This window comes from Ambystoma mexicanum, chromosome 14 (assembly GCF_040938575.1).
Source record: "Ambystoma mexicanum isolate Mex_15411 chromosome 14, UKY_AmexF1_1, whole genome shotgun sequence".
In the NCBI taxonomy this organism is placed as follows: Eukaryota; Metazoa; Chordata; class Amphibia; order Caudata; family Ambystomatidae; genus Ambystoma; species Ambystoma mexicanum.
The window spans coordinates 620421342-620435209 of NC_090940.1; the positions used below are offsets into that span (position 1 = coordinate 620421342).

Below are 13868 nucleotides of genomic sequence, written 5' to 3' on the forward strand. Positions count from 1 at the left end.
ATGAAAGGCAATGAAATGCATGTCAGGGTCCACTATTTACCACAGGCAAACACCTGCAGAGCTGTCCCCTTTCAGAGGGGGAGAAGTATGTGGTTTGGGGGAGACAGGAAGTCTGCTTCCAGCACAAACTTCAAGGGAACCATGCGCTTTAATCAAGAGTCACAGAGGGCTCAGTTGACCAGAGAGACACTTTGATCTACAACAGACAGGGAGATGGGTGGGACTTAGGTATATGTTGTTATCCCTTTGTCTGTCCTATTGCAGAGCACTCTGGTCCTGACCTTATGCATAACAGAAGATTGTTAGTTAGGGCCCAGGATTTGTTCATTAAGGTGGGATTAGCCTGCACCAATCACTGGGGTCCATTTGGCTTTAAAAGAGGGCTGTACCCCTTACTTAGCAGATCATCTGAAGACTTTGAAAGGAGTAATAAGATGGACTTGTTTGAACCCGAGCTGAAGGTACAGTCTACCTTACATCTTCCGCTAGTGAAGGAAGCCCAAGGGTTCCAAGAGGGAAGCAAGATCCCTCCCCTAAACCTCCCCCAGGGAACCCATCCAGCAGCTCCAGAACCGGTACCCAGCCAGCACAGAGCGTGCCCTGCTAGGTTCTGCCAGCAAGCTTCCCAGGTGGGAAGTGCCAGAGAGTCTCTGGACAAAGGACAATGCTGTTGCCTGCAATCACTCTTCTGAGATTTGGGCCGTCCGACTTGAAAGACATGAGCTCTGCGAAGAAGCTAGGCGAAGTTCCACACAAGCATCATCCCGCGTCCATATTTTCAGGACATTTATTCGAGACAGTCGAGTCCCCGAACAGCATCTGGCTGCATCACTGACTGTTGTCAAGCCGCAGTGGCAAGAGCCATCCAAGCCGCTTTGACCAGCATTCCAGATCCGCCAACCAGCAAAGAGACAATGATTCTTGGCCCCGAGCAGCCGCCACGGACACCCTGCAGACATCCGTCCAGCCTCGCTTGCCGAACTGCCTGCCGCCTGATACCCGCAGCTGTCTCCCACCACAAACTCTGTCTCAAGGGCTGCAAAACACCCTAGAACTGCCTCAAAGCTGTTGAGCACCATGAACTTCTTTAGCACCAAGTACAATGTGGTTCTGCCCCCCTGGTCCTTCTCCAAAGGCCCCTAGAGACAGTTACGACCCTTTTCCCCCTTGGTGCTGAAACCAAATAACCGTGAACTGTAAGACTGATTACTTTACCAACTACCCTCCTGTCAGTATCCAGAATGCATCCCTTTCCTTTGTGAAACTGTCTGTCCTCTGTGTTCCTTTACAGGGTGGTTGTATTTGTAGTGTGCTAGAACTGTCTGTTGTAGTAATAATAAAGTAGATATGTGTATACAACCTTGACTGAACAGTCCCTTTTATCATTGGGTAATAATTGTATTTTCGCTGTGTTGCAACTAACCAACGATCCACGACTTTGCATAGATAAGCCTGTCGTTCCGTCCACGTTACCAAAAATGTACAAGGTAGTTTATAATTTACTTGTGTTTCCAATCTGTTCAGATCCCTTCTGGTGTACTAGTGGTGTGGGGTTGATTGATGGTTTAGAAACCGATATTCATCCCTGGACCACTGGTGCCCCGGAAGTTGATTGTCACAGAGACCAATAATATTGGGACTACCAAATACTTTATCAACTTCGAGTTGTAGTTTGATCTTTGTTGCTATCATATTATTGATTTTGTTCATGGCTGCTGGAGTAGTAAAATGGAAAGAGAAAGCATCCGAGCCTCCGGTCTTGACATAGAATTGACCAGGTTGGCATCTATGGTAATGTATGGAAATAGAGATAAATATCTAGAAAGGAAAGACACTACCAGTGGGAACAATTATTAGAAAGAAAGAGAAAGCATAAGAAAATAAAAGGAAAGAGCGAGTAACGCCACAGGGCACAGTTGTGTACGCCCAGGTTTGCAGCAGAGACCCACTTCTGGTCTAAATGTGTGTCAGAGGACAGCGTTTGTGTACAGTATTACCTGTGCAAATGGGGGTAATTATTTATCTACGGCGTGTCCTGTTTTTCAATACTAGCGAATATCTGGTCACCCTCTCATTGGGACACTGCATTGGTCCCACATTTGACCATTCTCCACCAAAGTCCGCCATTAAGTCATGTTGTGCCTGACTCTATCATGGCCGTCGCCCAGTCTTCGCTGCACAGCCATTGACAAGCCTAGATCTGCCTGGCTCCGTCATGTCGTACATCGGGACACACGCCGGGTCGAGGGTGGCGGCGACAGCACCGGCAGTCGTCACCAGGGAGACAGACTCATGGCTGCCGGAGGTGGTGTTCGCCGAGGACTGCATCGCCGGCCGGAGAGAAAGGGGATCCCGGCATCTGGGGGGAAACATGGAGACCCGCACCCAGCACAGAGCCCCGCCGAGGACAGACACCCAGGAGAGAATCCCATCCCGGGCCCCCGGGGGGCCACCATCAGCCTGCTGGTGTTCATGTGTGTCTCCGCTGTATACATGAAGACGTTGCACCCGTCAGTGCCCGGCGGGGACTCGGGTGAGCACCTGGGACAGGGAGGGGCATGAGAGCTGCTGCAGCCGATCTTCACACGATCTGCCCTAAAACGGCTGAGTGTAGTCCCAGAAGACCTGCAGTCATTATGGATATGTTGTGTTCGTGCCCCTAACATAGAAACAATTTAAGGAAAATGTGACCATCTTCACACAGGCTGCCCAAAACAGGCTAAGTGCAGTTCCAGAATATGTTAGGCAGTGGTGGAAGTGGAAAAAGGAACCAGTGGTACTCTGGCTGCATCTAACAAGGAGAGAGTGGGAGGGTTGACAGATGGGTGGTGGAGGTAAGGGTGTCGAGTGGGGTTGACCAGGACCACAAACTTATGTCCAGATTGTTGTATTTATAGGTATACAGTAATAATGTCTTGTAGAGTTTGCTTACAAAAAAACAAATTGCATAATAAAGCCACATGACAGCATGTTAATCCTTCACATGTTAAGCCAAAACACTATCACCGTGGCTTTTATTTTCACATCCTGTACGGGAAACTATAACTCCCAGAATGCAAGATAATGCCAATCTGAAAAATCTAGTTAACCTCACTGTACTTGTGATATAAGGCATGTAATACAAGAAGTTGTGTAATACACAAAGATTGATATGCAGGTTCAGTCACACACTTCTGGCTTGTTATTCATGATGTTAATGTTAAAGGATATTTGTACCGCACACTATCCCCACTGGAGCGGTCCCCTGGCGCTCTGGCGGATCTGAAACGTTAGGCGTGTTAGTAGGACAAAGTTTGGAGAAGAGCAAGGGAGCTGTGAAGTACTGTTGGCAGCTTCAGTTCCCTTACCACAGTTAGCCGAGCATATTGGTGTGGTATTTGGTTCTGAGTCCGTTGTGTGCTGCTGTGTGGGGTCTGTGTGGTGTGGTTGTTGTTGCAGTGTGGTGAAGTGTGTGTGGGTTGCAGCGGCTTTAAGAGGTGTGGTTGTGCTTGGTTAGAGTGTGAGAGGTGTGTGAAGAGTGGTGTGGTTTTTAGGAGTTTTTTGGGGTTGGTTAGTACCCTTGTTAGGAGAAATGCATATTCATATTGCGTCTCCTTTGTGATTTAGAGAAGGTTGTTTTCCTTTCATTGGTTAGGTTTTCAGAATGATAAGGCTGTCTCATCCCTCTGTCATTATGCTAAATCAGCTACTTTCGTGTTTCTAGCTTTGTATTCGGCCAGCCCTTTTATCCCAGTTTGTCTTTGCTGTAACCTAGTTTTTTCAGATTGATTTACATGCGAGCTAGGCCCGCACCCTATGTCCTTTCTGAGTGGGTATGGTTGTTGGTAGTGTTGGGCATGTATGTCAATTGTTGCAGACGAAAGTATGTGTCTGCACCCCCCTACTTCAAAGGAGGCCCATGTTGTGATCAAGCGCTGCATGATTTTGAAAACATTTGATTGGTGGCTTGATTAGTGGCTTAAAAAATGGCACTAATACGGCTAATGAACAAAAGAAGAAGTTAACAAAAAAGAAAGAATGTGGAGATGAGACATTGAGCGACTGTTCCAACAACTGATTTAGAAGTTACTGTCAAAAGCATTAACGCTTCTTCCCAAACTGTCCCCACGATCAAAATAATGAAATTAGACCTACATACCCACAGAATATCGACAGGAAAAGTAGCGTGATTAAAGTAAGTGACTTGTTTGGCACGAGGTTCTTGACATGGTGAAATCCCGCTACGTTGTATTAGCAATAGTGACATAAAAATAGTGGCTATTCGGGATGATGCAACAATTGCTACCTCATACATCTACTTTAAAGCACAAGACTCCTCGGAGTACATCATGCAGTATGAAACTTCAATTCTGAAACTGGGGCATGAATGCTCGACTTTAGAGGCAGACAACCCTATCAAAACCGGCCATCGCCCAACATTAATGCAAAGTAGACGGGGAGAAGTGACTATGGAGAAGAAGAGGCTTAGCACGTGATTGGGAGACACGAGAAAGACATCCAATTGGCCACCCAGGTCATGAGAGGAAGACCTAAGGGGGGGACTTTCCCTGGGGAGTTAAATATCCCCTACAATTGACAGAAATAGCTACCCATACTAACTATCTACTGACCGGAATAATAACTATGCCTGAAAAAGAAGACCTGGTGAACATAAGACAGAGCTGGTAATTATCACAGCTACCGTCCACCTTCTGTAATAGAACACAGTGATATTAGATGGGAGACAGAACTGCCGATACCGCTAATTGTATGCAGTGCTTTCAACGTTAGCATCTCTTAAGACTCTGCGATTAAAAAAACTGACATTAAGCAGAGTTCCCACCCATGTACCAAAGAAAGCCTAGCACAAGTTTGTATACGAGGAAAGACCTGGGGGAGCATGGTGTGCTCCACAGGACTAACCATGGTGAATGGTAGTTTCTCCTTCATACACCCCCTCACTTCACATGGTCCTCTAACTTTAGCTCAAGCATTACAGATAACATCTTCACCACACAGTATACACCATTGATGGCAGATATGTGCATTCTACAGAGAAAGGAAACTGATCATTACCCTCTAATAAGTGCTTTGAACTGGTCTGTACTCGCCGAAGGGGGTGAGCAGGCTATGCTCACTGTCAGATCACAGAATAATTATATTTCCTGGTCAGCTAACAATCTGGAAATGGCAGGTGAGGTAGCTAAAGACTTACTCACAAAATGTACTTCAGAGTATGACCTGCTGCACATTAATCGGAGGTTTACCTAAAGGGCAAAAAATGGAATGGATCAACATGAGAACATGAGAGCTGTGTGAAGAACATCAGCACGAGAGCTATGGTAGGAAAGCGAAGGTTATTTAATCAGGGAGCCAGTGAGATTAGGGTAGTACATCGATATTAATCTGATATTGCCTTGAGAAATAGAGAAGGAGTGCTAAGATTTGAACTGAGGGCGATTGCACTGGAACATCTTGAACCACAGATACACGCCCTACCTGTAAGAAAATGTCGTGCACAGTTACATAACGTGGCTGAAGAAGCGTACATATCAGCAAGACGGAATGTGAAACATGGCGTAGTCTAGTGTACAGTGGCATTATAAATCACACCCAAACCATTTGGAGGATACTCGATTCAACCAAGGACTATAGCCCAGTTGTGTGTGATGTACCTGAGGTAGACTGGCTAAGGCGCATAGCGGCAACCCTGAGTGTTATTTATTGTATTTATTTGCATTTTTAAAGTGCTCGCACAGCCCGCGGGCATCGAGGCGCTGTTACAGGAATTGTTTTTTTTTTAGTTGCATAATTTTCTTTTTTTTTTTCTTAGTTGCATATTTATAACACGCTTAAATACCCAGAGATTTCTAAGCGTCTTGCTTCCAAGGCAAACAAGTTGCTGCTGAGCTATCCTCCCCGGACAATTATCTCCTCCACAATGGCAGAGTACCGACTGTCGAAGTGCGATGGGAATATTGTATGGAGCAGGTTGACAAGATTGTTGGAACGTGTAAATCTTCTAGAGCACCTGGTCCTGACGGCACTTGTAATCAGCTTATCAAGAACGACCAGCTGATATGGGCAAGTGCTCTTCACCGGCTCTTTACTCTGATAGGGATTATCCAACAACTCCCTACGACATGGAAGGCTAGCACTATAGGCCAATTTACAAAAAGGTTTTTGAATGAAGGTCTGTGTGATTACCGGCTACTGGCTGTGCACGATGCTCCTGCAAAAATCTTTGCTAAGGTGATACTAAAAGAACTAAATATTTGGATTATCCAAAATAACATCATACCCTTTAAACAGACTGGGTTTAGACAGGGATCGAGCATTACAGATAACGGATTGTCAATAATTACTACCATAGAACAAGCTTGGCTCATACAGAAATTACCTGTATAAGTAGTCTTGGTGGACTATACTGCTGCCTTCAATACCGTGGACAGGAGTAGGCTATCGTCAAAGCTGAATAAATGCAACATCCCAGGGGTCTTGCTCAAAATGATCATTGCACTGCGTGACCACACCAAAGTAAGGGTGTGGCTGAACCATCTGGGGTCTATGGCATGATGGATAGACAGGTGCTCAGGATTAAAACAGGGATGTATCCTTTCCCCCACATTATTCAATTTATACTTGGCAGACTTGGTTAATGGTATTAAGAACTCTGTCTTAATCCCTTCAAACATGGGTGGTGTCGGCATACAGTGGCTTGCTTATGCCGACGGCTTGTCCTTGCTGTATTTAATACCTAGGTGTTTACAAGCGCTTTTGGATCACCTACACAACTACGCAGTGCTTAACTCACGGAAGATTAATACCAGCAAGACCAAAATCATTATGTTCACCTCAAAGAATAGAAATAATATGGGGACTAGAAAGTGGAGATGAACCCTTAACAGAGACTACATTGAGGTGGCAAGCTCCTATAAATATCTGGGAGTGATCCTCGACCCAAAATTGGACGGGAACCTACATCTGCAACAGGTTCAGCTTAAGACTGCACAGTTGACAGGTGCTATTAAGTGCCTGACATCTAAAGCAGGGGATACTCGGTGTGAACTATTGTCAAGTTGTATCAAACTAAGATCTTGCTGATGGTAACAAATGAGTTGAACTCTGGGGACTGAAAAAGATCTCCGAATTGGAATTGCTTGAAAGGTGCAGACTGCAGAGGCCCCTACGTTTGGGCAGGACTACGGCAGAGTTCATCTACTTGGAATTCTATATAATGTGCTTTACAGCCAAGTTTCAGCATTGCTGTGCATGCATGCATTGGAAAATAAAGAATACGATGCACTATTGACTAAGGTTGCCTTCATGAAAACCAGCCCTATCTACAACATTTCTGACAGTCCTGGGCTGTGGCCAAATACCTTCTCCCTTGATGTAAAGCACCCCTATATAGCATTAAAGAACAGAATGTGGGAGATACTTTGCGAACACAGTAGAGAGGAAAAACATCTGTATTTCGCAAGTAAATCCTCTGCTGCATTATACCTAAGGTATTTCCTCGGGCGAGAAGGCGTCCCAGTGTAACGCTCACCTGATTCCCACGGAGGCGCAGGTCTGGCTTCGAGTGCTGATGCTTCTTCAATGGTGAAGCGCAGGACTCTGAAGATGGACAGGAAGGGCCCTCTACTCTGGCTTCTCCGGCTTGCAGGAATATACCCCTGTGCGTGAAAAGGGAGTACTACCTACTGACTGAGTTATGCACAAGCCTCCCACTCTCTTCCAACCCTCCACGATACCCTTCCACGATTCCCCGTGAAGTCTCACCTTAGGGTCAGGAAGGATGAGCTCTCCATCCTGCTTCTGATGCAGGGGCGCGTTGAAACCAAGTTACTTCACTGGATTGAGGATTGATGGGAGTTCAGGTAAGCTCTTGACTATTCGGGTAAGGCTCTGTAAAAGTTCAGTTGCAAGTTCAAAAGTCCACGCTTAATAATAATGTTCATTGTCTTTTTGCAGCAAGCGCTAATGCTTATGTCTTTTTTCCCCTTAGGGGCCGGGGTTCGGAATGCCGGAGATATGGCGCCGACCCGAAGTGAAACGTGCAGTTCCTGTTCCAGTAAATGGCAGGTTAGTTCTGGATGAGCGCTCGGGAACTGTCTTTGCATATGCTCATTCAATGTCTTTGTCTTTTTTACCCATAGGGGCCGGGGTCCGGAAAATGCCTGGAAGCGGCAAGACCCGAAATGAAATGGGAATGACCCAACTGGTAAGTCTTATTCCCTTCCTTCTCTCACCTCTTATTCTTGTCTTTTTCTCTAGGCTCTGGGAAGTGGCTGTGTATCCGGATGATCGCTGCTGAAGATGGAGGAACCCAGGAAAGGTGAGTGAAATGCAGCGCTGCAGCGATCGTAACGAAATGCTTTTAAAAATAATGTCTTCCCTTTCAGGATCGTCGGTGATGTCTCCGTGGTGCAGATTTAGCTGGTAAGGTCTCTTGTCTCCCTTTGCAGGTGACCCAGGATGCTGACGGGCGTGGCTGAAGTCCAGATGCAGGAGCTGACACGGTGAGCGTCCAGCTGCGAGGAGCAGAACAACGCGAAGCGTGAGTTGCTGATCGGGTGTGGTTTAAATAGCTTTGGCACAAGTTCCAAAAGTGTATCCTTCCTCCGATCAGGTATGTATCCTTCCCCGACCACACCCGGGTGGAAAGTAATCCCACAGGTAAAGTAGTTCCATTCAGGCCTCAAGAGGGCCTGGATGTGGCAGCATGGTCTGCATCAGGTAAGTGCACATTAAAACACTTAAACACATGTCTAGCTTTATGAGCCTGGCGCCTAAGGCGCCAGGACAGGGGTCCAATATGAGCCTGGCGCCAGGACTGTGTCCAAAGGGCCCCACCTTGGGCCCGCTGGCACTTCCCTGGGGGGAATGATGCCTGCCTCTGGGGTTGCTGGGTCGGACCTGGCTCCTTGGAGGTAGGCATCATGACATCCAGTGCATGTCGATCATTCCTTGGGCAATCATCTCGTTTGGACATGTCTAAGAGTCAAATTTAACGGGGTACAGACTCTTGAGCAGTTTGGAGCTTATTTAGGAACTCCTAGGGAGGAAAGATTGTGCAGATTATGTGGCGATAATCAAGTTGAGACTGCAAAACATTTATTGCTAAGTTGCTCTGCGTTGACCATTGCTAGGAGAAGTTACCTTATGCCTGGCATGGGGTAAATGTGAAGCGTACACCATAAATGGTACTTGGGAACTCCCCATGACTGGAAATAATGAAACATGTATCTACCACCTGATGAAATTCTACCATTGGGGCAAGATTAAGGATTATTAACTATTGATGAACTGTATTTAGTAAAACGATTGAAATTTGATTTTAAATATTAATAATATTGAAGCGTGGAAATGTATTAAAAAGTTGATTTGTGTATTAACTGTAAATACTAAATTAGCGACTGAAAGCAACTTCTTTTTGCATGTCAAGACAGTAGAAGACATCATGGATGTAAACAAATCTTTAAATGGCCGCTTTGTGTTCCTCACTGTAACTATCACAGATTTGCAAGGTGGTGCTTTGTGAGCTCTTTGAGTTGGAAATGTTCCACCATGCAATGCATATGAAAGGCTCTGCCGCTGATAATAGAAATGTGTTTGCAACCTGAGCACCTTACTGACCTGCAGGGCCATGGACGCTGTGGGTGCGTCTGCATAATAGCTGTGACCTGGGAAACTGGCAGTGCTTGAATGTCCGGCCTGAGCCGAGTCTATATTTGTCTCAGGAGAAAGAGAACGCGTCCACGATGCGTTTTTTGAGTCTTTGAACTAAAGGTACTCTCTGTAAAAAGCAAGTGGTATGGCATATCAATGATTTATATTGCACTTCCATCTCTGATTTTAGGGCCCCTGATTTAGGCACAATTTATGGTAAATGTGCCGATCTTCAATCTGCCCTAAACAGGCTAAGTGCAGCTCCAGACGATCTGCCGTCATATATATATATGGGAAATGTGTGTGTGTATCTATCTGTCTGTCTGTCTGTTCGTAATGTTCAGCATACTTCCCAACATGCTACAAACCTGAAATTTGGCATGTGGGTAAGTTTCATGGTGTAGACAATGTAAAAAGTATAAAATGTACCTTTTCAGATTTTCAATTGTTAGAAGCGGTCTACTATGCTTACCCTGCCGTATGGCTCTTTGCATTGTAGTTCTACCTTCCTTATTCCTAAACTTCAGCAGTTCATTGTTCCTACACTTTCCACACTTTCAGCATTCTAGCTGAAATTAGTGGCACTTACTTAAAAAAAAAAGTAATCTGGGTGTCGCAAAACAGTGCTTTTGTTGTAATGTGGGTGAAAGGATGCAGGGCATGTCACTTCAATAGTGTCTGCAATTACGTTGTCCGTCACATGGTGGCAAATCTCTCATAAGAACTACAGGAACGTCATTTCCCGCAGAAGTTGATGAATGTATGCCATTTCAACAGTTCAAAGCTTACATGCTTCAGCCGTACATGTATGGGTAGAGCACTTGAAGCTTACACGCTTCAGCCTTAGGAATTACTGTGCAAAGCATGGGTATACCTGCTAGTATAGACATATATTAGGGCCCCTAACATAGGAACAATTTAAGGTAAATGTGCCAATCTTCACACAGTCTGCCCTAAACGGCTAAGTGTAGTCCCAGAAGATCTGCAGCCATTATAGATGTATGTTAGGGCCCCTAACACAGGGACAATTCAAGGTAAATTGGCTGATCTTCACACAATCTGCCTCAAACAGGCTAAGTGCAGTTCCAGAAGATCTGCATCCATATATGTTGGGGCCCCAAACATAGAGACAATTTAAGGTAAACGTGCTGATATTCACATAGGGGCTGCCTCCTTTTGTTGTATCGCCTACTATGTACGCCGTCACTGATTCCAGTGATATTCCTGTGACTCATAAACTACAATACATACACAAGATCTGTTCATCCTGGGTGAAAGCATGAACCTCTAGATTGTACTGACACGCTAACATTTGTGGCGCCTGCTGCTGATTTCCGCTGCCGTCATGACACGTGGCTTGGTGTTGGGGAAACTTAAAGGCATGGTCTAGCAAAAATTTGTATTGTCCCTATGGGTCGGCCATGTTTTTTTAAGCCTAAGATTTACTTACATTATATTTGAAATTTCCATTGTGTCTCTTCGTAATGCAGTCTGTAAAACGGACCGTGCTCTTGACAACGATTTTTCGTATACTGAACTAAAATGAAACTCTGTCTAGTTTCTGAATTATCTGCCTTATCGTCTCTTACGTTATTGCGCACTCCCTTCAAATGTAGTTCTTTCGGCATGGTCGCTGTCTCAAGGTAAAAAAACAATAGACCCTTATACTTCCAGTGCGACTTGTGGGCCTCATCTGGGCGCTGTCCTTCGCATTCTTTATTTGCAACATCACGTAGTATAGGCATCTGTGAGAACTTGAAGTTTAGAATCCGTCTATGTAGTGCGCCTCAATGTGCAAATGCGAACTGGCTTCTATCCCAAATGCCACGGCCCGCTTGGTTGGCGCGTTCTAAGTGCCCCAATTTTGTCCCCGTTGTCTGCGAGCTTTGCAGCCCAAATTGAGACATTTAATTTTTTGCGGAAGGTCAGGGAAAGTATAAAGTACCACAGGAGTTGAGTTAAAAGTGAGATTTATTGTTTGTTTGTTTGTTTGTTTTATTATTTGCAATACGCAAGCCTCCCCTCCGTTAACAGTGCGCAACAGTGCGCAGCATTTACATGAGATGAGACATGAGAAAAATATATACATACACATATGTGAGGTGAATAGAGAGAATTCAAAGATGACACCCAGCTTGTTCGCCACCCATGATGGTGAAGGTAGGGGTTAGGTTTACAGGTACACTGTACAATAACATTTACTTACAAAAAGATAATCGTATTGCAATTATTTAAACCGGGATTTGTACTTCACAATCAGCTGTGCTTCGGGTGGGCATGGCACAGTCGCAATGTTCGGTGGCAATGGATCACTGCTCTGCACAGAAACGTCCAAAATTCCATATCTGTGCTTCTCTAACACAGCAACAATAAGGCCTTTCACAAAGTCGAACTGCATTTCATCATAGACTGGTTTGATCACCCATTGCTTACTTCGTTTTGAAAACACCTTAGTGTAGCGAGGCATCCTTACTTTACCCCTAGTCCTAGATTGTTCACGTCCGACATTGCTGTTATGAGCCAAAACCGCTAGTAGAGTGCGATGTTTCATGCCCCGAAAGCTAAAATGCAAGCGCTTTGGCCTGTACTTTAGGCATATATTGTGGAACACCTCCAAATCTCCTGTGTGACAGAATTCTGTCAGTCCTCGCAAATCTCTTGATAGAGTTTTGTCGAAAACAATCTTCTCAATGGCTTTGTGTGTCAGTGAAGATGGAATCAACCACTTCTTCTTCTGTGCCTCCTCTGGGGACAAAGGGCCATGTTCACATTGGTGGAAATGTTAATTTGCTGTCCAGCGGTGAACGTTGGTACAGTGGTGCATCAGTGACCGCCATTTTTCAAGTAGTATTTCCACTGACCCCTCACAAGTTTTTGAGCTCCACCAAAGATGGTTGGTGATAGAATGTGACCACTGCAAAATACTTTCAAAACCTTTTTTTTTCCCTGCAGCCGAGATTTTCTTATTGATTGATTTAGCAAGATGCCATACGTCAAATTGATGTTTAATATGTGGGAACTGCTCTCTCATTGTCTTGGCAATTGAAACGTGTCTATCCGTTGCTATGAGGTCGATGTGCATTCCCCTTGATTGTAGATATTCCACTGATTTTATAAATCCTAGTTTATCCATGGCCACTGACGATGTAAATTGTGTTACATGCACGACCACCAAACTCACAATTTTCTTACTATCCATATCCTAAAAGTGGTAGATGCAGTACTTGGCAGAAAATCCAGGGCTGTCGCACTGTCCATTGCCAGCTAGCCTGAAATGTTTGCCTTCGAATGTACTTGCTAGAGACAATTGTTCAATTTTCCAAGCATCACTAATGGCCGGAAACAGATAATCACGTTGGTATATGTAGTACAGCGCTTTAGAAATGAAATGGAGTCCCACAAACTGAAAGAAAGCCTCTAACTTTCCAAAACTGGAGCTACTAAAAAGTGATGCAGCTGCACACAGTAGATTGCCTGCTGGCAGTTTCCCCAGCATCGGTTGTGCAGACCATGAGAACCTATGATTTAATCTACAGGCGGCATTTATTTTGACGTTACTGCCTTTTATTTGACAAGTCACATTAATCAATGGCTTCCCACATACTTTCCCTCTAATGGAATGCACACATTTCAGCATACTTATAATTTCCATCAAACAACTGTCGAATACAATGTATTTGCTCTCTTTCATTAGACTGTCATCCTGCGTCAACGTTGTTTCGGCCTGTGACGTTGTGGAGTTTTCGAGACATTGGAAAGTAATATCGCTGATATCAAGTTCTGATGCGTCTATGGATGCTGCGGCTGTTTCATTCTCTGTCATTTCGACATCTATTACTTCAACATTGATGGGAGAACACAACAATGTCGACAGGTTTTTTGGTGGCAAATTTTTGGCGGGGCTAGATTGTGTAAATTGATCTGCAACTACTTCAGAGCTATCTTCAATACATTCAATAAGATCTTGTGGTGGTGCGGTCGCACTGTAGCTATGGTCCAATGCAACTTTGCTGTAGTCTCCAAACACAGTTAATTCATGTTCTGGCCATTGGACATGAGCATCCTGAGCCTGAACACGCCTCGCCTCAATTAATAGTTCCTCCATAGTGTACACGGTCTGGCAAGCCACATCTCTCATTCGCTTCACTGTCTGTTTGTGTATAGTTCTGACACCCACGGGTAATTGGAGAAGAGATTGGAAAAGGGATGTTCAG

General features: G+C 44.9%; 1 protein-coding gene across 1 annotated transcript in view; it reads left to right on the top strand.

The window, feature by feature from the left end:
- The first annotated feature begins 2278 nt into the window (after window positions 1-2278).
- The window catches only part of TMEM260 (transmembrane protein 260), a 374961-nt gene continuing 363371 nt past the window's right edge, over window positions 2279-13868 (top strand). Inside the window, exon 1 of the mRNA XM_069638070.1 lies at window positions 2279-2533. Coding sequence (XP_069494171.1) covers window positions 2293-2533 — 241 coding nt within the window. The 5' untranslated portion in view covers window positions 2279-2292. The remainder of the gene's footprint in view (window positions 2534-13868) is intronic.